At 40.8% G+C, this 23,301-nt stretch overlaps 1 protein-coding gene across 1 annotated transcript in view; it reads right to left on the minus strand.

The window, feature by feature from the left end:
- tspan9a (tetraspanin 9a) overlaps positions 1-23,301 on the minus strand; it is a 141,140-nt gene that overhangs the window by 34,421 nt on the left and 83,418 nt on the right. The window contains exons 2-3 of the mRNA XM_033967997.2: positions 9,102-9,293; positions 1,358-1,432 (exon numbers count right to left, since the gene is read on the minus strand). Coding sequence (XP_033823888.1) covers positions 1,358-1,432; positions 9,102-9,293 — 267 coding nt within the window. The remainder of the gene's footprint in view (positions 1-1,357; positions 1,433-9,101; positions 9,294-23,301) is intronic.

A 23,301-nucleotide genomic window follows, 5' to 3' on the forward strand; every position in this document is an offset into this window, starting at 1 on the left:
TAAATGTGGTGTATTAAATATCGAGCGTGGAGCATGTGTGTGTGTGTGTGTGTGTGTGTGTGTGTGTGTGTGTGTGTGTGTGTGGGGGGGGGGGGGTGTGGAGACGCAGCCAAACGAGTCAGCGGCAAGTTAAAGTTAAACATATGTGAACAAAAACGACACAAAACCCTCCTCCTCTCAGAAAAAATTAACTCTCAGATATAAAAAAGAAAAATCATAATTCTTTTGTTTCTAAATACTTTTCTTGTATTTTTCCAGAGCGTTTAGATCGACTCTTCCCACATTAATCTGAGCAAATCCAGCACCGAGGAACAAACCCTCAGTGTCCAGTGGAACTTTGAGTCACATGGGTCAAACTCGACATTTTAACACCAGAGACGCCCCGAGTGTAAATGACATTAAAGGAATAATACGTGTTTTTCACAGACAGGGGGCAGTATCTCCACAGACCTGACTCGTCCTGATTTCTTCCTGTGGGTCGATCTTAAAGAAAATGTGTTTGTGAATAAACCTCAGACGATAAACGACTTAAAACGGAATATCGAGGATCAAATAAGAGACATGAGCCGGAAATTAGGTCATTTTTACTTCCTCTAGTTTAAGTCGTGAGAAGTTCAAGTCTAAGTGAACAATTATAACCGTTTATATTGTCAAAAATCTCAGAAGGTTAATTTTACCTACTGCTCAAATTTGGTGAGTTTAATTTAAGAATTATCGGAGCTACTGAAGATTTAAAAGTGTCGAGTTTGCATAAAGTTCACCATAATCCTCCTCCTCCTCGGTCCAGGTACCACGTAGTAAAAGTTATTTACCAAAACAGAACACGCGCTCAGCAGAACCTCTGATGTAAAGTGCCATATATGAAGAAAACAAAAGTGAAACTGAAGTGTGAGTCCACAGGAGGATCAGCTGTGCATTTGTTTTGAGAAATAACCAGACATTATAAAGCCTAGTACAGTTTTAAAATAGTATTTCTTAATAATATTGACCACAATTTACACTTAAAAACATACAGGCACCAAAAACACCTTCAGGAACCTGTATTTTAGTCGATCGATTAGTTGCCTAAAAAGGAGGCGTGGCATAATCTCTCAAAACTATGACGTATTTTGTGTATCTGACCCAAAGTGCACTAACAAGACCACACCAGCAGGGGGCGTTCATGGGAAAACAGCTATTTATGCAGAAGAAAGTACTAGAAAATATGTATTTATATAAAGAATGATTAAACTGTAATCTTAAAAATATCTTAAAAACCTTCAGCTTATTCACTATAAGGAAACACAGAACACACTGAAAAGACCAAAACATAATCCTCGTTTTAAATGTCGTCTCATATGAAGAAGATGAAACGTACCTTATCTGAGTAAACAAAGAAGAGGATGAGGAGGATGAGCTCTGCCAGGAGAATGATCAGCAGGACGATGAAGAACTGAGAGAGAAAGAAAAAAAACACAACTTTAATATCAGGACATTGTAAAAACCGCAACACAAACGGAACATCCGGCGAACGGAGCGAGGCTAAAGTGAAAGAAAAGACTGTAAAGACACGATTTATGGACAAAACAGTGAAATAAAACCCCAGGATCATGTGGAGGGTTAATATGAACATTTAAGACCAGAATGAGTCTGACAGTTTTTCAATGTAAAGTGAATTGGAGCCAGAGTCGATGGAGCCAGAGCGCACACATGATCACTTCCTGTTTGTAACGCGGCGGCTGCAGTTTCGCTCCATTTACAGGAAAAATAAAGAGACATAAATGTAATAGTAAAATACTACAGAACATAATAGTACTCACTGCTGTTCATCAAGGTCTTGTGATACAAAAAAACTTCAGAAATGATTAATTCAAAAAGAGCAGATTTTTATAATAGACTTTATACCATAATTTACCACCAGGAGGGGCTAGTTACCCGATATGGTGCTTATCAGACCAGGGTTAAACAGTGAAACAGTGAAACAGTGAAACAGTGAACCGGCTTGAACGTAATGTAGGGAGAAGAAGGAGGTCTCTCTTTTGACTTTTACTGAAAATGTTTTGTTTTCCCTTTGACAGGTTGATAGAATGATTCCTAACAACTCCTGAATAATAATAATAATAATAATAAATAAAATAAATAATAATAATAATAAATAAAATTAATAATAATAATAATAATAATAATAATAATAAATAATAATAATAATAATAATAATAATAATAATAATAATAATAATAATAATAAATAAAATAAATAATAATAATAATAATAATAATAATAATAATAATAATAATAATAATAATAATAATAATAATAATAATATCTACACTAAAATATTTGGAATTATGTAGCAAAGAAAAATGTTAAATCTTTTTTTTAAGTATTTTATATTCAAATCCTCATAGTAGTTAATCAAAAAAATATTTAGTAGAGTAATTTACCTTTTATTTACTTTGTTACTTTCTTTTACTACATAATCCTATACATCTTACTTCATATATTTATTGTGTTTAAAATGTAGAAAATAGTCAAAATAAAGAAAAGAAAAAAAAAAAACATTGAATGAGGCGTGTCCAAACTTTTGGCTGTACATATAAAAATCCAGTGTTTTAAGGTTTTCCTGTAACTTTCCAGGTCTGGCTTCCCGCTCGTCTCCATGGAGATGTAATTGCTTTGCAGGGAATGTAACACAATGTGGCTTTAAACTTAAAGTATCTCTGGCATTCACTCCATTCCAGGTTTCCATCTTGTAAAAATATCTGGAGTTTACTTCATGTTCTGAATGCGGCTGCTCCACAGATCTGAGCTGAAATGTGACGAGGTGGCATTACTCGCTTGTTTCCGTGGAGATGCACTTCCAATGCCGCACTGTGAAATGTTCTATTAACATCTCCCTGGAGACAAGCCGGCGATGACACACTTCACCAGGAAAGTTACCTCGTATATCTTTAAAAACAGCCCAGCGTTTCATTTTTCACACAGACAAGTTCCAGTTTTGGAGCTCGGAGAAAGTGAGAGTTTAATTTGTGCCAAGATGTAAATGACTTTGAGGTGGGCGGAGTCTACTGCTCTGACTGTTTATATAAATGGACAGAGCTAACCTGCCGCCGCGCTCTAAAGAGGAAGTGATCACAGATGCACTTCCTGCTTCATCAACTGCTGCTTCAGACTCATTTTGGTCTTAAATGTTCATATTAACCCTCTACATGATCCTGGGGTTCATTCTTTTTTTTTTGTTATTTTGAGTTTATATTTTAAGGTTTGTTTTTTTTTGGGGGGGGGGGGGGGTTTCAGAGTTATTTTGAGTTTTTGTTTTCTTATTTTGAGGAGGTGTTTTTAGTTATTTTTATCATTTTTTTTTCTTTTTTCTTTTATTTTATGTTTATTTTGAGATAATTTTTAGTTTTTGAAAATCTGTGTCCTGTCTCTAACTGCTGCTGACATTTATATCATCATTCTGGTCTTAAATGTTCGTATTAACCCTCTACATGATCCTGGGGTTTTTATTTCTCTATTGTGTCTGTAAATCAAGATCTGAACATTAATAACAGACAAATCAGGTCCTTCTTTCCCCGAGGTCGCTCCTGTTAGCGTTAGCAACAGGTTTGATTGACAGCGTTGCTGAGGACATGGGACAATACTGAAATATTATTATTATTATTACTATTCATTAAATTTTGGATATGAATAATTACATTTTTAATAATATGAAAAGTTTAAGGGAGAAGCAGTTTTTTTTTTCTGCACATTTTGGTTCATAAAAAGTGACATGAACGATTATTGTCAAGTCTTTTTATCGTTTATCGTTCCATCTCTAGCGCCCGCTCCCTGCTAAACCAGTGATGTGGGCGGGAAGGGGCGTTACCTTCAACAACCTCGCTCCTGATTGGCTCTTTGGTTGCTATGATACTCGTGGTCAGAACTCAGCTCCAAATTAGCCCCTGTACCTGCTCCGACCTCGATGAGCTTCATTTGGCGCCGGACGCTGCGGTGACGTCTCGCTCGGTCGCGTCTTTGCGGTCTGTGGTGCGTCCGTGCGGCGTTCACGGTCCCTTCGACGCGTCTGCGAGAGAAAAGCCCTCGTTGGCTCAAACAGCTGGAGCCTCTGATGACGGCGTGTGTGGATTTGCATTCGTGGGCGTTTCACACTTTCAAACGTCTCCGACTCGCTGGTTCGGGCCGATAGTCGCTTGTTTTTGTTCACACGTTCTTCTGTTTTTTCAGTCTGTGTAAACACTTCGGCGGTGAACAGACAAAGAAAAGGCACGTCGAGCGTTTTGGATATTTTTGATCTGAGATTTAGAAGCTCCACAGATAAAAAGCTTCCTCTTACCATCGTTTACAGAATCTGTGACCACGTCGAGCGAACACAGACTCTGAAAACTGAACAACTGGAAACAGACGTGGACGGAATTTTCACAAAATATTTTAACACAATTTTAATGAAATGAGCTGTTACAATCGGCTCTGCGCACACGGAGAGCTCCAGTGAAAGGGTCGGCCTGGTCGTTTCTGTGGAGGAATGTCTCCGAGGCAGTGGACGGGGAGCTGTGCATGGATGTCACTGACAACATGTTAAACGCAGGAAAACTTCTGTACGTCTTTGTGTTTTGTGTCCACAGACTGTTTAAAGAAGTGACCAAGAGACGTCACCACAGCGTCAGACATGAAGCTCATCGAGGCCAGAGCAGGTAGAGACCACGAGTATCATAGCAACCAAAGAGCCAATCAGGAGCGAGGCTGGTGACGGTAACGCCCCTTCCCCTCTGCTGTCAATCAAACCTGTTGCTGAAGAAGGCGCCTGATTTGTCTGTTACTAATGTTCATGTCTTGATTTACAGACACAAACTTCCTGTTTAGAACGCGACGGCTAGCAGGTTAGCTATGTCCATTTATATATACAGTCTACAGTCGGGGCTAATGCTAATGCTAACTTCTATTAAAATGCCAAATGTAACATAACAAAATAAGGATGACCCCGTTATTATTATTAGGTGTAGATGATTTCAGTCCATGGTGTTTTTAAAATATTTATTAGGCTCCCAAATTAGCATTAGCATTAGCATCTTTGTAAATATGGCTGTGTTTATTGTGACTGGACCAAAGGCACAGTGTGAGCTCTGTCAGTCTGGAGGAGAAGCAGAGTTAATTTATGCAGCAAGATCAGCCATAAAAACCTGTCGTAGAAGCACAAAATTAAGACTTTTACAGCTCAAACTCATCGTAGAACAGAAAAATAACCAGAATCCTCCAAATGGTGCAAGGAAAAAGTAACTCAACCCCCAAAAAGTCCTGTTATAGTGTTTCTCGTGACGGGCGGCGTCATATCTGTACGCTAATAATGCTACTATCGCTAATGCTAATACTGCTACTGACCCCTGCTGAGCCAAATACGAAAATAAACCTGAGATAATGAAGTTTTCCTGCGTTTAACCTGTTGTCAGTGACATCCATGCACAGCTCCCTGATGTGACTCAGATAAACCCGCTCAGACTTTACATCACGCCGCGACGTTGGCTCTGATTGGAACGAGACGATGCCGCCGTGCGCAGAGCCAATTCAGCACTTGGATTATTTATGATATTTATAAATTCACGCCACTATCTCTCGGCCGACATCATTCCCGATGAAGGTCTGGAGATAAAATGGACTTTGCGGTGTCCATGTGGGATTGATCACACATTAGCTAAGCCTCAACGACTTTAGAAAATTAAAACAAGATGATTTTTCAACTACTGTGCTTAAGATCTGATTTGCAATATATTTAAAACCAAGATTCAATTATAAGTTCATCCTCCAGCCTCAGGAGCCAGAAGAAAAATACAGCACATGGATTTAAAAAAGAACATAATACACTGTTTTATGATCTGTTCTGTCGTTTCCTCGTCACACACAGACCTGGAGTTGTGTGTTTTTTTGTTTCATTCTCACGTTTAACACACAAAATGTTTATTGTATTTGTCTGTTTTTATCTCATTTTTGTCTTGTCCTTGGGTGTTTTGAAAGGCGCTTAAATAAAATGCATTATTATTAAATTTAGGCTGAGTTCTTCTCTCAAACTGCAAGAAAACACTCTGTTCCACCTTGTGATGTCATCGTGTGGTGATACAGGAAGTGCTCCACTGTGTTTTTAAACTCCACACACCTTCATTTATAGAATCGTTTGGATCATTTCAGTCCTGGAGTTGTCACTTATCTCGACTAAAAGGTAAAAGTCTAGAACGAGTGGTGGTGAAACAGCTGGTGGTGGTGGTGTGAGGAGGCGGGGCCAGTGTGAAGAGGCGGGGTCAGCTCTGCCATTTTGATCAGGAAATGAATGAACGTATTTCATTTATTAATCGTACCTGTGAAGTCGTTTTAGGTCATTTCTGTTTTACTCTGAACAAATCGTTACATCACGTCTTCATGTTGTCGTTGAACTCTACTTTCCTCTTCGTCTTTAATGAGTCTGAACTTCGCAGGTAGTTCTTTTCTCGTCTCCCTTCGCTCCGTTGTTAACCAGGTGAAAGGAGCCGTGTCCGACGCAGAGGATTTGGAGCGGCTTTGGGGCTGATGCAACAGCTTCAAGGCATCTGACTTTCAGATGTTAAGCACCGCGGGTCTCAACCTCTCCCTCCATTTAAAGTCCCCGTACATGAAAGTGCTTTTGTGCGGCTGCTCCTTCCTTCCATTGGCTGAACTTTTGTAATTAACTCGAGAGAGAGCTTAAAGATAAAACCACTTTGTACAAGTTTGCTGCTGACACCGCCGCGTCCAGAAATGGGGGAATTCTTGTAATGAATAATAGAACGTGCACAATAATAGAGCCAGGACATATTAAGTGTCTTTACAGCGGTCGGCCGTATAACTAGAGACGATTCTGCAGGTCAAAGCCGGAGTTTAGGGAGCACTTTGGAGCGGAATAATAAAACGTTTTGCTGTCAGTTGAGAGCATCTGGTGCGGTTCCACTTGAAGGACACGTACAAATGTGCTGCCGTGTCGTCTTTGGCCTGTGACCGCGGCGTCGAGGTGCTGCGCCGGGCTGTTTCCCCACGACGTTTCTGCTTCATGTCGTGTTTTGCCTCTCCCAGACCACGCACAAAAAAACAAAACTTTGTCCAACTTTTAATACCCAAGTTTGTGCGTCTCCCTTTTCAGTTCAGTTGTGACATAATTGGAGCCTCGTCTGGAATGATTGACGAAGAATTTTCATCTTTTCATTCACTTGGTACGACTCTAAGTGAATAATTTTGAGTTGGAAATAAATTGCTCCGTCTGGAAATGGTTCAGAATGCTTTTTTTTTTATCAGTGTTTTTCAATAAAACTCCAGGAAGCCGGGTTCAGCTGAATTGGATCATAATTGGATATCATCTCTGTAAAATGAAATAAGCATGTTTCAGATTGATAAGAAAAAGCAAAACAAACGTCAACAAACACACGGAAGAACAGGCCTGGGTTTAGCGGTCAGCGTGAAGGACACATTAGAATAAACACAGGTCTGGCACGCTGTTCGCAAAGAGGCGCGGTTATTATTATTATTATTAACCACAGACTGTAAAGAAGCGACTGAGAGTGAGACGTCGCCTCAGATTCAGCTCCAAATGAAGCTCATCGAGGCCCGAGCAGGTGGAGAGGCGAATTTAGAGCAGAGTTCATGTTTGGAATTCTGACTGTGAGTATCATAGCAACCGAAGAGCCAATCAGGAGCGAGGATGTTGAAGGTAACGCCCCTTTCAACCCGTGCTGCTGGTTTAACAGGAAGCGGACACGTACCAACGCTGTCAATCAAATCTGTTGCTAACACTAACAGGAGCGACCTCGGGGAAAGAAGGACCTGATTTGTCTGTTATTAATGTTCAGATCTTGATTTACAGACACAATAGTGAAATAAAAACCCCAGGATCATGTAGAGGGTTAATACGAACATTTAAGACTAAAATGAGTCTGACAGAGCGGGGACAGAGAGAGGGGACAGTTTAAAATAAATAAATAAACTTAAAATAACAAAAAAAAAAAAAAAACAACTCAAAAAACCCAACTCAAAATAACAAAAAAACGCTTAAAAAATAAAGTCAAAATAACAAAAAAGCAACAAAAAAAACCAAAACAAACTCAAAATAACAAAAAAACCCTCAAAATAGTCAAAACAAAAAAACAAAAAAACTCAAAATAACAAAAAAGAAAAAAAATCTCAAAATAACTCAAAAACCCCCTCAAAATAAAATAAATAAATAAAAATAAAAAATAAACTCAAAATAAATAATAATAAATAATAAAAAAAAAAAAAAAAAAAAAAAAAAGAACCCCAGGATCATGTAGAGGGTTAATACGAACATTTAAGAACAAAATGAGTCTGAAGCAGCAGATTCAATAGAAAGTGAATTGGCGCCAGAGTCGATGGAGCAGGAAGTGCGCCCATGATCACTTCCTGTTTGGGACATGATGGCTAGCAGGTTAGCTATGTCTATTTATATAAACATTCTATATCACATGTGTCAAACTCAAGGCCCACGAGCCAAATGTGGCCCTCCACATCATTTTATATGGCCCTCGACAGGTAAATTAAAAGGTCTGATGGTCTTAAAATGTCATTTTACCAGTAGACACGCAGCTACACAGACATATTTTTACATCTAGGCAAATTAATGTGCAATATGTGTAACTTGAATAAGTAATAAATACAGAAACAGTGAATTAACAAGGTAAACATGTGTCAGTTTCTTTCTTTCTTTTTTATGTGTCAGGGACCGTGCACAAATACATTAATATTACAAAAAAAAAAGATGATTTGTACCAGATTTAACTTTCTAAATCCACGTTTTGTCCCTGTGCAGGTGAACACACATTAAAATACACATTTCACTACAATTACATAATAAGACAAACAGTTCATTTTTTACATTAGCAGGAAAATACAGTAAATGTTTGTGTGAAATACTTATATTTATCTTTAGATTCTACCTCTTCGTCTTGATTTCTGTGTAAAAAGCTCGGCGCAGCTGGATGTTCAAAAGCAGCACATTTTACTAATAGTTCTATTTCAAATCAAAGCGAGTCGTAGAAGCGGCGCCACGTTCAGAGTGACCCGGGAAAGGCCCATTATCATTAACACGTGTGTGGAGATGAGGTGGAACTCACGCTCAGGAGCAGGCACTTGTTCTCCTTTATGGCGCCCAGGCAACCGAGGAAGCCCGTAACCATGACGATGGCTCCGACGGCGATGACCATGTTGGCGGCCGAGAGCGACGGGAATGAGGGCGAGAAGGTGGCGAAGCTGCCTTGAGACACGGACAGCCAGATGCCCACGCCGAGGAGTCCGCAGCCGCACAACTGTCAGGAGCAAAAAGAGCACAAATTAACACGAGAGGCGACAAGGTGAAGCCGCGGCGGAAAAATCGATTCCGCTTCAGGGCTGTCGGAAAAACGAAAACATTTATTTGCATCGTTTTCATGTCTGGAATAACACAGATGGGCCTTGACAACAGAGCGGACGCCAGCGGGCGCCAGCGGGCCGGGGCGAGCTCTGGACGGGCCGTGGGTCAAAACATCAGAGTAATAAAGAGCTTTTATGGACCTGAGCCACGACCTGAGCCACGACCCGAGCCACGACCTGAGCCACGACCTGAGCCATGACTTACAATGTGCTAATTGGATTTTTTGGAATAAATATAATAAATATAATTTACCTCAGGCAAAAGTGAACTCAAAACAAACAGAACAAAACACGAAGAGGAAAACGAAAATGAACAAAATCAGGAATAAAACAAATAAATGAAGGAGGAAACAAGACCTGGTCTAAGTCTGGACCAGGACTGGACCAGGATTGAACCCGGACTGGACTGGGACTGAAACAAGACTGGACCAGGACTAATTAAAACAAAAGACTGGACCGGGACTGGACTAGGACTAGAACAAGACTGGACCAGGACTGGACCATTACTAATTACAACAAATACTGAACCACGACTGGACAAAACTGGACCAAGACTGAACCAGGACTAGACCAGGACTGGACTAGGACTAGAACAATACTGGACTGGGACTGGACCAGGACTAATTACAACAAAGACTGGACTAGGACTGGACAAAACCGGACCAAGACTGGGCTGGGACTGGACCAAGACCAGTTGACTCAAACCAAAACATCTGGACCAACCAAATAAAAACCCACACAACAAACGTCCTGTTACACAAACTGACTCTTGTCGGTTTAATCCATGTTCTAACTGTTTCCTCCACAAAAACAGACCTGGAGCTGTGTTTTGTTTCATTTATTCTTCTTTTGTCACGTCTCCAAAGCTCAAAATGCTCTTCTCCACCTTGTGATGAGGAAACATCATAACACAGATCTAAAAACAGCGTCACACGAGCCGCTTTAAATAAAGTTTGAGTTTAACCAAAAAAAATGACACACAGCAGCAGAATCACATCAAATGCTTAAAAAACAAACACATTTGCACCAATTACGCCTCCAATCCCACCCCTGCTACTCTGCAAAAGATTAGAACAAAATTTGGACTCGGGCCGTGCTGGTTCGCGAGTTTGAGCTGATTATATTAAACCCCGAACAAACAGAGAGTCATTACTGGCAGCACATTCAGATGAACACTAAAACTTTGGAACGGTATCTGCAGGGAGCGCGGCGTTAATTCCTCCTGTCGCTCGGCCAGAAAAGTGAAAACGACAATGAGGTTAGTGTTTAGAATATCACATAAACACCGGGTTATTACAATCGCAGCTTTAAAGGGACTGGATTACACCGTTTATGATCTGATCTGATGTTTCCTCATCACAAACCGACCTGGAGTTCAGTTTTGTTTCTTCTCTCAGACTGAAAACGCTCTGTTCCACCTTGTGACGTCATCGTGTGGTGATACAGGAAATCGCACGTTCACGAGAATCATTTGGATCATTTCAGCTCTGGAATGGCCGATATCTATAAAATTAAAGGTAAAAGGAGCGGCCTCGTGACATCACAAGGTGGAACGTCGCATTTTGAGCTTTGTAGATGTAACAGACGAATAATAAAGTGACTCAAACACGTGAGAATGAAACAAAACACAAAAAAAACTCAACTCCAGGTCTGTTTTTGATGCATTAACTTCATTATAACACGTCTTAAACTTCACACGAGTCCATTTTGTGTCATTTAAGCCCTTTAAAGATGCATTATGTAACATTTCCGGGGCTCAGTTTGTCTCTTTGTCGTTGAGATGTTGTTGCTTTGACTCTAAAGTTCCACAGTGTGACTTTAAACATATCTAGCTTGGAGGACACGTCCGTGTAATGCCGTATTTGGCTGTGTAACATTCCTGGCAAAGCAATAACAACGTCTCCACGGCAACGACCAGGTAAGAAAAGAAGAAAAGCTCCACAGGGAAACTTTACACCTGACTCCACCCCCAAAGTACTGTGTTTAAGGAGAATATTTATGTATCTGGACTTTACTTAAGTACATTTTACAGTGGGTACGCTTTACTTTTTGAGTTCTTCTCTCAAACTGAAAACGCTCTGTTCCACCTTGTGATGTCATCATGTGGTGATACAGGAAGTGCTCCACTGTGTTTTTAAACTCCACAAAACTTCATTTCTAGAATCATTTGGATCATTTCAGTCCTGGAGTTGTCACTTTTCTCGACTGAACTAAAGGTAAAAGGAGGAGTTCACGTGAAAACTACCACTTGATGACATCACAAGGTGGAACGTCGCATTTTGAGCTTTGTAGATGTTACAGACTAATAATAAAGTGTGACTCAAACATGTGAATGAAACAAAACACAACTCCAGGTCTGTTTTTGAGGACGTGTTGTGGAATTTCTAATAGTAAAAACCTTAAACAAAATATAAAATCTACAGAGAAGTCGTCTTGAATCAAAAGGTCAGATTTATGGGATCGATCGAGTCGTCAAAGAGCCGTCGTCCCTGATGGAGTCGTCTCGCCCTCAGTTGACCCACAAACGGACGTACACACTTTATTTATATCATCGAAAATAATCGTACACGTCTTAATCTCGTCCGAGCGACTTCAGGCCGGACACATCGTCTTGTCGCAAACAAACGAGAGACATGTCCGAGTGTAACAACAGATAATAATATGAAAATGAGGTCAAAGAGATAGAAACATTATCAATACACGTGAGATTTAGGAATGAGGTCAAACAGAAAGACGACAGAACATGTGACATAAGTAAAGAACGAAAGAACGACACAACGGAGGAAACAGACGTGAGCTCCTCTTGGTCTGGAGGTTTAACTTATCGTCCGTGTTTATGACGCCTCAGGGAAAAACTAAGACATTCTGGAGGGACTGTCCTCGTCTGGACTGGGAACGCCACTGGAGGGACTGGAGGACATGTCTGGGGTGAGGGAAGTCTGGGAGATTCTGCTTAGACCGTGGCCTCGGATAAAGAGAAAAAAGTAGATGGATGAGAGGAATGTTTTGGCTTAAAGGGACGAGACTCTGTGTCAGTGTGTACTTCATAATCTTTACTTTTTATAATAAATCTTTCCTTTTATTTGTGAGAAAATATCTAATTTCTTTCATAAATTATGTGATTGTGTTAATTCAAGGTATTTAATCCAGTTTGTTTATCCTTGTTTGTGCTGCTGACAGGAGCAGGAAGACGTATGCCTTTAAATAAAAATAAAAATAAAAATAAAATAAAATAAAACATAAAATAAAATAAATAATTAAAATACAATAAAAATAAAATAAAATAAAAAATAATTAAATAAAATAAAATAAGAAAAATTTACTTAAAAATAAAATAAAAATAAATAAAAATAAAATGTAATAAAAAATAAATTACTTAAAATACAATAAAAAAAATAAAAATAATACAAAAAAATATATATATATATAAATAAATAAAAATAAAATAAATATTCTAAACTCTTAGAAATATTCAAAATTAAACATGTTCTTGTTGCACTGTGGCCTAAACAACCCAAAATGTGTTGTCCACAGATGAGGACACCAGGTCTCAGGAGGTTAAACAAAACATAAAAAAAAAAAACCTGTTTAACTGTCCAGTATTTTACATTTTGCTGTTTTAATCCCCTGAGCTTTTTAAAACGACATCAAAACGGTGCGAGCTGACGGTTTCTTCGAAGTCTTTGATTAATTAAAAAGAGGCCCCCGTCCCCCCTCCATCCATCTCTCACAGACATTACACCACACAGTGAAATACGGCGTCTGGTGACATTTTTCCCTGCACCTAATAGGACGGAATACCCAGGGCGGTCCAGGCGTGAATAAAAAAATCCCAAATGAGATAAAATATGGCTCTGGCGCCGCTGTAAATCATCGCACTGCCAGATCTCCTCTCCGTCTCTCGTATTCGCGCTACTCCCCCAATTTCTATCCAATCTCCGCTCCGCCGCGCTGGACCACTTCAACGGCTGTCAGCGATATGTTCTACGAGACCCGCCGCACGCGTACCAACAATATACTAACACGGAGGACGCCTACTCCGACCCGGAAGACGTCATCTGTCGCCGATAAGCCCGGAGAGCCGTGTCTGCGGAAAATTAATACAAAAATATTCAAGGCGGCGCGATCGCAGGAGCTAATTTCTTTCAAGCTGACAAAGTCCCCGCTGAAGAATAGACCCGCTGATGCCGCCGCGCTCGGGAATGCACCGCGCACCTTCACCGACAAACAATAGTAGCTTCAGTTTGACTAATGGCGCCCGTGCAGCCAAACAAAGTGACTCCGGCGCCGCTAACGAAGTACAAATATAAAGTACAGAGTGAGAGGTGAAGGGACGAGGCGTGAGCGGCGACTAATGGCCCCTGTAGGATTTAAATGTGTATAAATAGTAACGAAGGCGGCGATTCACACACGGACACGCCATTGTTAAAGGGACGGGGCCGTTGACCTTTTGACCTCGGTGATTTTTTGTCTGCAGAGAAAAATCTATGAAGATGGAAACGTACGGACACTGAGATATGAGCAATATGACGGACTGAACGGGGTTTAGATTAAGGTTTCCACCACTATCCAGCACAAAAAAGTCAAATAGAAACTAAAAAACACTGTGTTCCACCTTGTGATGTCATCATGTGGTGATACAGGAAGTGCTCCACTGTGTTTTTAAACTCCACCTTCACTAGAATCATCTGGATCATTTCAGTCCTGGAGTTGTCTCTTATCTCGACTGAACTAAAGGTGAAATGAGCTGTTAACGCTTTGAAAACCACCACTTGATGACATCACAAGGTGGAACAGGACCAGACCAGGACTGAGCCGGAGATTTTAATCATGTTAGTTTTTTTCTTGTCCTTTACCCTTTCGAAGTTGTTTTGGTTGGGGGTGATTCCAGGATGTTTGCATAATCTTTAATCGCTTATTTTTAATTTGCAAACACTCTGTTCCACCTTGTGATGTCATCAAGTGATACAGGAAGTGCTCCACTGTGTTTTTAAACTCCACACACCTTCATTTATAGAATCATTTGGATCATTTCAGCTTCTGGAGTTGCCAATTTATACTGAACAAAAGGTAAAAATGGGAGCTGTTCACTTGAAAACTACCACTTGATGACATCACAAGGTAGAACGTCGCGTTTTGAGCTTTGGAGATGTGACAGACGAATAATAAATGAAACAAAACACGACTCCAGGTGTGTTTTTAAGGAGGAAACAGCATCAGAACATGGATTAAAGCGTCACAAGAGTCAGTTTTGTGTCATACAGAACATTTAAGATCACTATATTCAGCAGAGACGACTCATAAACACATTTTACACTGACACGTCACTCGAGGATTCAGAGGGTTTGGTTTATTTTGAGCCACAGACGCTCGGCTCATTCTGTAGTGAAACCACGTGTGAAGAAATCGGCAAATCTACAGGAGCTTATCGTTTATGTAACAGCTGCAGCGTCAGGATGTTTACACGTGTTTACACTTTAATGTGCGAAAAAAAAAAGAAAAAAACAAACAGAAAAACTCAAACTGTCACAGGACGTTTAAGGCGACACAAAACGAACTCATGTAGATTTATATGTCGTCAAAAACAGACCTGGACTTGTGTTTGTTTCATTCACATGTTTGAGTCACTTTATTATTCGTCTGTCACATCTACAAAGATCAAAACGCGACGTTCCACATTGTGATGTCATCAAGTGGTAGTTTTCATGTTAACTCCTCCTTTTCTTTTTTAATCTTTTTTTTCAGTTGACGTTTTCAACTCCAGAACAGAAATGATCCAAATGAATCTAGTGAAGAAAGAGAGAGGAAAGAAAGAGTGATGAGAGAGAGAGAGAGAGGGAGAGAGAAAGAGAGAGAGATGAAAGAAAGAGGGATGAAAGAAAGAGTAATGAGAGAGAGAAAGAGAGAGAGAGAGAGAAAGAGAGAGAGATGAAAGAAAGAGGGATGAAAGAAAGAGTAATGAGAGAGAGAAAGAGAGAGAGAGAGAGAAAGAGAGAGAGATGAAAGAAAGAGGGATGAAAGAAAGAGTAATGAGAGAGAGAGAAAAGCAAGAGGGAGAGAAAGAAAGAGAGAGGGAGAAAAAGTGAGAGGGAGAGGGAACGATATAGAAAGAGAGAGGGAGAAAGGGAGAAAGATGAAGAGAGAGGAAGAGAGAGAGACAAAAGGAGGAATAGAAGAAGAGAGAGAGGGGGAGAAAGAGAGGGAAAAAGGGACAAAGAGCAAGAAAGAGGGAGAAAGAAAGAGCGAGAGGGATGGAAGGGGACAGAGAAGGAGAAAGAGGAAAGGAGGGATAATGAGAGAAAGGGAGAGAGTGACAGGAAGAGAAAGGACGGTAAAAAAGAAGAAAGAGAAGCAAGAAAGTGGCTAATAAAAGAGAGGAAAAAAAGACGAGGAGGACAGAAAGAAAATTCAGGTCTGAAATGATCCAGATGATTCTAGTGAAGGTGGAGTTTAAAAACACTTCCTGTATCACCACATGATGACATCACAAGGTGGAACAGAGTGTTTTCAGCCTAAATCTGCAGGTTTGTGTGTTAAACATGTGAGAATGAAATAAAAAAAAAAACACAACTCCAGGTCTGTGTGTGACGAGGAAACGATGTAAAACACAGATCTGAAAATATCGTAACATTTGTCTCTTTAAGTCTCACATTTTGACGTCAGTGCAGCGGCGACACGTTTACTGCAAATACATAAAGTCTAATTCTGCGTCGTTACACTGATGGACGTATTAACCACGAAATTAAATCTGAGCTTGTGTCGAGGCTGAAGACGCAGAGACACGTACGAACAACAGTCTATAGGTGGAAAAGAACGAGGAGCGGCGCCGTTTCAGTCGTGTGCTGTTTGGATAATTCACCGTGTTCACCGTGAGGCCCCGCGGGTCCCCGTCGTCTGCCTGATTAAAAACCGTTGGAGAAAGTTGAGTTAGGAGTTTTCGTTGTGAATCAAACGCCGGTTCATTTGTCTAAAGCTAAATATAAATTGTCTATGAGGAAAACTACGGCTGGATGAAAAACGAGGAACGTGACGGAGGCAGCGCGAGCTCGGCGGACGCTCGCTGTAAGAAAAGGTCAATGTGGATTTGAATTAATGACGTCCAGTTTGCCAATCAATACGTTTCAAGATTACATTACAAGTTTTGTATTTTGTAACAGGGACAAGGACATTAGCAACTGTTCAATTTATGACACACATTTTTTATAACTAGTGAAACAAAAGCATCGTTTTAGAGTTTTTACGGCGAATAAACTGTGGACGAAGAGAGTGTTCAGCTCCAGTCAAATGAAGCAAGTATCACAGCAACCAAAGAGCCAATCAGGAGCGAGGCTGTTGAAGGTCACGCCCCTTCTCACCTGCACCACTGGGTGACGCTAACAGGAGCGACCTCAGGGAAAGAAGGCGCCTGATTTGTCTGTTATTAATAAACAAAATCCGTGAAGTATCATCTTTATTTTTTACATTATTCTCTCTGTTTTTGTCTGTAAAACCCCTCACCACACACTTTATACACTTTTCTCACACAGGCGTTAACATTTTCTCACATTTCTCTCTCGTTTAAACTCTCTCAAAGTTCAAACCTTCGTAGGCGTCTTTGTCGGTGCAGAACGTTTCATCGACATTGTGGGTTTTGTCGGGGAGAAAACAAATTGCAAACGTACAGCACTTCAGAGTCACACTGAGATCCAACGTTTATGTAAATTTGTCTGAACACATTCTGTACTGGACAGGAGACACGGCACGGAGGAGACTGATGGACAATGGTCTACAGTCCAACAGCCAATCAGGACGCACGACACAATGGTCTACAGTCCAACAGCCAATCAGGACGCACGACACAATGGTCTACAGTCCAACAGCCAATCAGGACGCACGACAAAAAAGAAAAGTGAGCTGCCATAGCGAGGGACAACTGCACATAAAAGTCTATAATTTAATCCATGTCAGTTTGTATTAAGTTTGAAAAAAGGCGTCAGTGCAATGTCAGGACGGAGCAATACTTATATTTATCTTTAGTTTCTCCCTCCTCGTCTTGATTTCTGTGCGTAAAAAGCTCGGTGCCGCTGGATGTTCAAAAGCAGCACATTTTGCTAATTGTTCTATGTCAAATCAAAGTGAATTAGAAGAAGTCCAGGTCAGCTCTGTCCATTTGTGTAAACAGCTGATAACGTTTAAAATTTGGGAGGAAAAAAAACATCTAATTGTGATTTTCATGACAAGGTTTGTGATTTATCTTTTAATTATTCTGTCTAAAGTTCACATTTTAAACACGTCCACAAGAAATGACAAAAAGGCTGAAATATAAACTTACAAACTAATACAAGAATCACATTTCAGGAGATATTTGCACAGATCTGAACCACAGGACAGTTTGATTCTATTACAACTGATTTTACAGCTCTGCACTTCAGGCATTAATCCAACGGATAGAAAAAATAATAAATAACTAAAAGCATCATATCATAGCAGATTTCGAGGCTTAGAGGAGTCGTATCTCCCGCCGCGCTCTGAGCCCGGCGCTACGGCTCGTGTAGTGGACTTAAACCGCAGACAGGTGGCGAGGGCCGTCGTGTCCGCTCTTTAATTGTGTTTAATGCCCATTGAAGAGCGAGATCGTCCGAGTGTGCCAGTCTGCCCCCGCTCGCCCCGTCTGATCTGTGATTTAGAGCCGTCCAGCAGCTCCTTAATCTCCCGTAACCTCCTCCTCGCACTTACTATCACTACTAATACTAGAAAGAGCACGCGGCTTAAGAAATGCCTCCGCTCTTAAGCCGGATCCTGATTGGTCGATCGGTCCTTGGCGTGTGCCGCGGGCCTCGTGGCGTCTGTCAGCTGAGCTCCTTATCTTCTTTTTAATTGCTGGACTGGTCATGTTTATATATCCCATCTGCGAGAGGGATCAAGGAATTACTCTAATACTGGGACCGGCGTAAACAGAGTACGGCTTAGGTGGAGCGGCGTCCGGAAACGTTTACTCCGATCGTACTTTTATCAACGAGCGCTTTGAAACGAGAGGGTGTCGTTTATCGGAGGACCTCAAATGTCTGCGCTTCTTCAGACGACGTTTGAAATATAATGACCAAAGACAGAACGGATCCGACACAAGAAGCAGGAACGAAGCTTAAACGTTTAATATGACGTGAAAATGAACCCGTGTGGCGTTTAATCCACGTTAGAAGAGTTAAAAACAGACCTGGAGTTTTGTTTCATTCACATGTTTGAGTCACACTTTATTATCAGTCTGTTACGTCTCCAAAGCTTTGAGCGACTTGAAAACTGCTGTATAAAAATATGACCAATTACCAAGACACTCGTCTGATTAAACGTGCGTCTTTCCAAATTGGCTATATTCATTTTTCACTCGTCTCGCTATGTGATAATTAGGTTATAATTATGAAAAAACTATATATTAAGTCTGATAAATGCGATAAAACTCGATAAAAAACTATTCTCAGCTGCACTTTTCTCACATTTGTCTGATTCATTCTGATATCGACACCTGTTCAAATCCATTGTGGAGGATTATTTTGGATCTGGTGATGATTTTTCAGGCCAAAACAGTCAGATGTGGCTCTTTAAACATAAATCATTCAAACTAATCGCGCAGATCAGCAGCCTCACGTCCGTCAGTCTGTCCCAGGGCAACTGTGGCTACAAAACATCACCATCAAGTGTAGAGTCAAGGAAAAAATGCACAGAACTGTAAAGTGACTCTGGAAAAGCTCATTTATAAAACGATGCCTTTATTTATTTATTTATTTATTTATTTTCTAAGATTAATTGCAGGCTTTTTATATTCTAAAGTATCTATTCTATAGCTCAAATGCTGCTCCACATCAGCTCTTAACTTTGAAGGTCGTCAGTAAAACCAAAAAAAATAATATTTACTGATGTTTTAAATGTTTTTTTCTCAGAGTAAAGTTACTAAAACCTCGGTCGTATTAAATGTGTGAAGCTGCAGGTTTAATATAAAAATGTTTCTGAAAAATCCATCACTACATTTGAATAAGAATGGAACATCTGAATAATTATGGGCTGGTTTTAAGTAACATCTGTAATGGTGTAATTTTGTTTTTAAGACACATTAGGTGTTTTTGAAGATGAAGAGCCATCACAGCTTATTTCAGGCTTTTAGACAGACCTGTTTATTTGGCATTTACAGATTAAAGTCTTCAAATGTGTAGTTTTCATCGCTCGGGCTGACAATTATACCTGAATTTTAAGGTATTCTGAGAGATTTGATCGTTACGTTTGTGTGCGTGAAGCAGAACCAAAGAACATGAAGCAAAGAGTTTTGGCTGCACATCCAGAGCCTGAAAATAACAAATTTAACACGATTTGAGACAGACAGGAACATTTTAGCTTTTTTTTTTTGTTTCGTTTTTTGTTAGTACCAGGAAATTACTGACAAACATCTCAATTCCCGCTTTTTGCCTGGTTATTATCACATCTGTCGAAACTGAAAGCTGATAATAAGACGTCTTCAGAGCGTGGTCACGGAAAATCCTCAGAAGACAAGGACTCGACGCCGTTAACACTGAAATGGAGTTCAGAAAGTTAACAGCACTCGGAGCAGTGGGGGCGGGTGGAGTGGACAGGGAGGGCATCTGACCTTTTCATACGAGAGGGTCTGAGCTTTGGAGACACCTGAGCGTCAAAGCAAAATGAGATCCTGTCTCCAAATGCCATTTGTCCTTCACTGTGACGAGTCAGAGGGATCAGTGCAGACGCTCTGGTGGAATGTGTGATGGAAGTCTATGGTCTGGGTGTAGAACGTTTTTAATTTATTATTTAGCAAATATATTTCCACAACATTTATTTATTTTATTTTATTATTATTCTATTTTTACCATTTTTTATTCAATTTTTTAACTTACTATTTAGTAAATATATTTTCACAGGATTTATTTATTTTATTTTGTTTTTATTCTATTTTTACCATTTTTATTTTTTTATTTTTACTTTTTTTATACAATTTTTTTAACTTACTATTTAGTAAACATATTTTCACAGGATTTATTTAATGCATTTTATTATTATTCTATTTTTACCATCATTATTTCATTTAATTTTATTATTTTACCTTCTTTTTTTTTTTTCTTTTTTCTTTTTTTTTTTTTTACCATTGGATTCATACAGTTTCCTGACACCCAAAGCTCTTTACAGTTGTGATAAGCTAATGTTGTAGCCACATCTGCCCTGGGACACACTGACGAAAGCGAAGCTGCCAATCCGCTCCATCGGCTCCTCCGACCTCCACCTCGCGCTCACGCCTTATTCATACTACACAATGTGGGTCAAGTGTCTTGCTTAAGGACTCAACAACAGCTTTTTTTGTGTTTTTGTTTTGTTTTTTTCCTCTGGCGCCCCCCTGTGGCACCTCGTATTCCCTGCGGTCTCACTTTCAAACACTAACCAGACTCAAGGTTTGACGAGGAGGTTTAGACACAGATCAGTTTTATTCTCAGTGTGGGTAAGACAGTAACCACAAAAACAATCGATTTAGCAGAAAAACTAATGAGGATTTGAGCATCAGCCGCTATTATTTTATTATCAAAATACGTGCACGGCTGTTTTAGAACTCGCACAACTTCACTTTGAGAGACGCTCCAAAAAAACTGCTGCTTTTTGCTTTTCTTACAACTTTTTACACACACAAAACAAAGAAAATAAAGATGTCTGCGTGATCCTTCAGTCGTCCAGGTCTGATCATAGTAAAAGAAAAATTAAAATATAAAAAGTCGTAGGAGTGAAGACGTTTGTCTGCTCATCCAAGCCGCGGCTTGGATGAGCAGACAAACGTCTTCACTCCTACGACGACACAGACAGAAGTACAGGAAACGGACTTAAGCAGCAAAGAAAATAAGTTAAATAAGTATCTTTTTATATTTTAGCTTCAAATTGCGTTCACGTTTCCACTCCGCAAACCCATGACCTTCTCTCCACGAGCTTTACAATAAACAAACAATGAAGAATGCCCATTGTCAAACGCTGTGACAAAAGCAAAAATCTGAAACAAGTTTTGAGTTATTTTGAGTTTTTGTTAAAGTACATATGTGTTTGTGCGTCGTTTTGATGCTTCAATGAGACTCGACAAAGTAAATAATCATGGAAATAAATTTTTAGAACAGTGGCAAAAGGCATAAATTATTGGACAGCAACACTTGACTCCCTGCAAACAAACAAAAAATAAAAAATAAAATCAAAATTGGCACAAAAAACGCTTTTTTTTTAATGCCAAAAATGAAGATTATTTTAAATTGTGACACATTTGTTCATTAAACTTTATATTTTAGGCCAATTTTCAAGTCCAACGATGCCAAAACAAGTGTTAGGTCGATTTTTTTCAGGGAGACAGTGAAGCACGACTCACCAGCAGCTCGTCGCTCTGACAGACACAGTCACATGTGCCACGAGGTGTGTCACAACAAATACAGCCCCCGTGAAACAAGTACAAAGTGGAACCATAGAGCGATAATAAGTGTGATACAAAAAATAACAAGACATTTTGAAAAGTTATTCAAAATGGAAAATATCACAAAATAAAATGTTTTAGCACTAATAGGTTTTTAGAGTGAGGAGTTTGCTCACACGGGAGGAGCTCGGAGTAGAGCCACTGCTCCTACACATTGAGCCCGGAACGTCTCCCGAGGAAGGTGCTCATGTCCCACTGGGAGGACGCCCCGGGGAAGACCCAGGACACGCTGAAGGGACTATGTCTCTGGGCTGGGAGCACCTTGGGGTCCCACCGGAGGAAATGGAGGAAGTGTCTGGGCTGGGGGAAGTCTGGGAGTCCCTGCTTAGAGCTTAGACCCCGCCCCGCATAAGAGGAAGAACATGGACGGATGGAGGTGTTCACAAAAAATATATATATTTTGCTACACCTGCTCGTGTAAATCTCACAGTATATTGGTGTTTTTATGGACGGACACACTCCTGACACACTCCTGACACACTCCTGACACACTCCTGATGCACTCCTGACACACTCCTGACACACTCCTGACACACTCCTGACGCCTGTAGAGCTGATGACAGTCGGAGTAAAACACCCGCTCACTCAAACACACCATCGTACTTGTTCTCACACTCTGCCTCAAAATAATTGCACCATTTCTTTACGGGGAAACTGGGCAGAGTCTTTCTCAACAGTGAAGCGAGGTCAGGAGGGTCAACGATATGGCTTTGAAAATATTACAGTCTAAAGGTCGACGGACGCTGGAGACGTGTGTGCGCCGAGCCGACGTGGACAAAATGGACCCAACTCTTCACTTAAGACGGGAGATCAGTCAACAGCAGCCGTGCGTCTCTAAGACTACACTTCACCCGCTCCCGAGGGCGTGAAGACAGCGCGTGTGAGGAACTTTGACGTCTTTGACCTTTTTCACACTCGCGGCGCCCCCGGAGGTTGATGGGGGAATTTGCTGCGTCGCCAAGAATGACAGTTTTGGTCAAATCTTCCCCCGTGCTGACAGGAAAGAGCGCGCCATTAGACGAGTCGCTGGAGGTGGGGGACAGTTTGGGAGACGGGAGGGAGGAGACGGGAGGGAGGAGACGGGAGGCAAGAGACGGGAGGCAGGAGACGGGAGGCAGGAGACGGGAGGGAGGAGACGGGAGAGAGGAGATGGGAGGGAGGAGACGGGAGGCAGGAGATGGGAGGGAGGAGACGGGAGGGAGGAGATGGGAGGGAGGAGACGGGAGGGAGGAGGGGGGAGACGGGAGGCAGGAGATGGGAGGCAGGAGACGGGAAGCAGGGGACGGGAGGCAGGAGACGGGAGGCAGGAGACGGGAAGCAGGGGACGGGAGGCAGGAGACGGGAGGCAGGAGACGGGAGGGGGGAGATGGGAGGCTGGAGGGGGGAGACGGGAGGCAGGAGACGGGAGACGGGAGGCAGGAGAGACAAAA

This window comes from Periophthalmus magnuspinnatus, chromosome 6, assembly GCF_009829125.3.
Source record: "Periophthalmus magnuspinnatus isolate fPerMag1 chromosome 6, fPerMag1.2.pri, whole genome shotgun sequence".
NCBI classification, from domain to species: domain Eukaryota; kingdom Metazoa; phylum Chordata; class Actinopteri; order Gobiiformes; family Gobiidae; genus Periophthalmus; species Periophthalmus magnuspinnatus.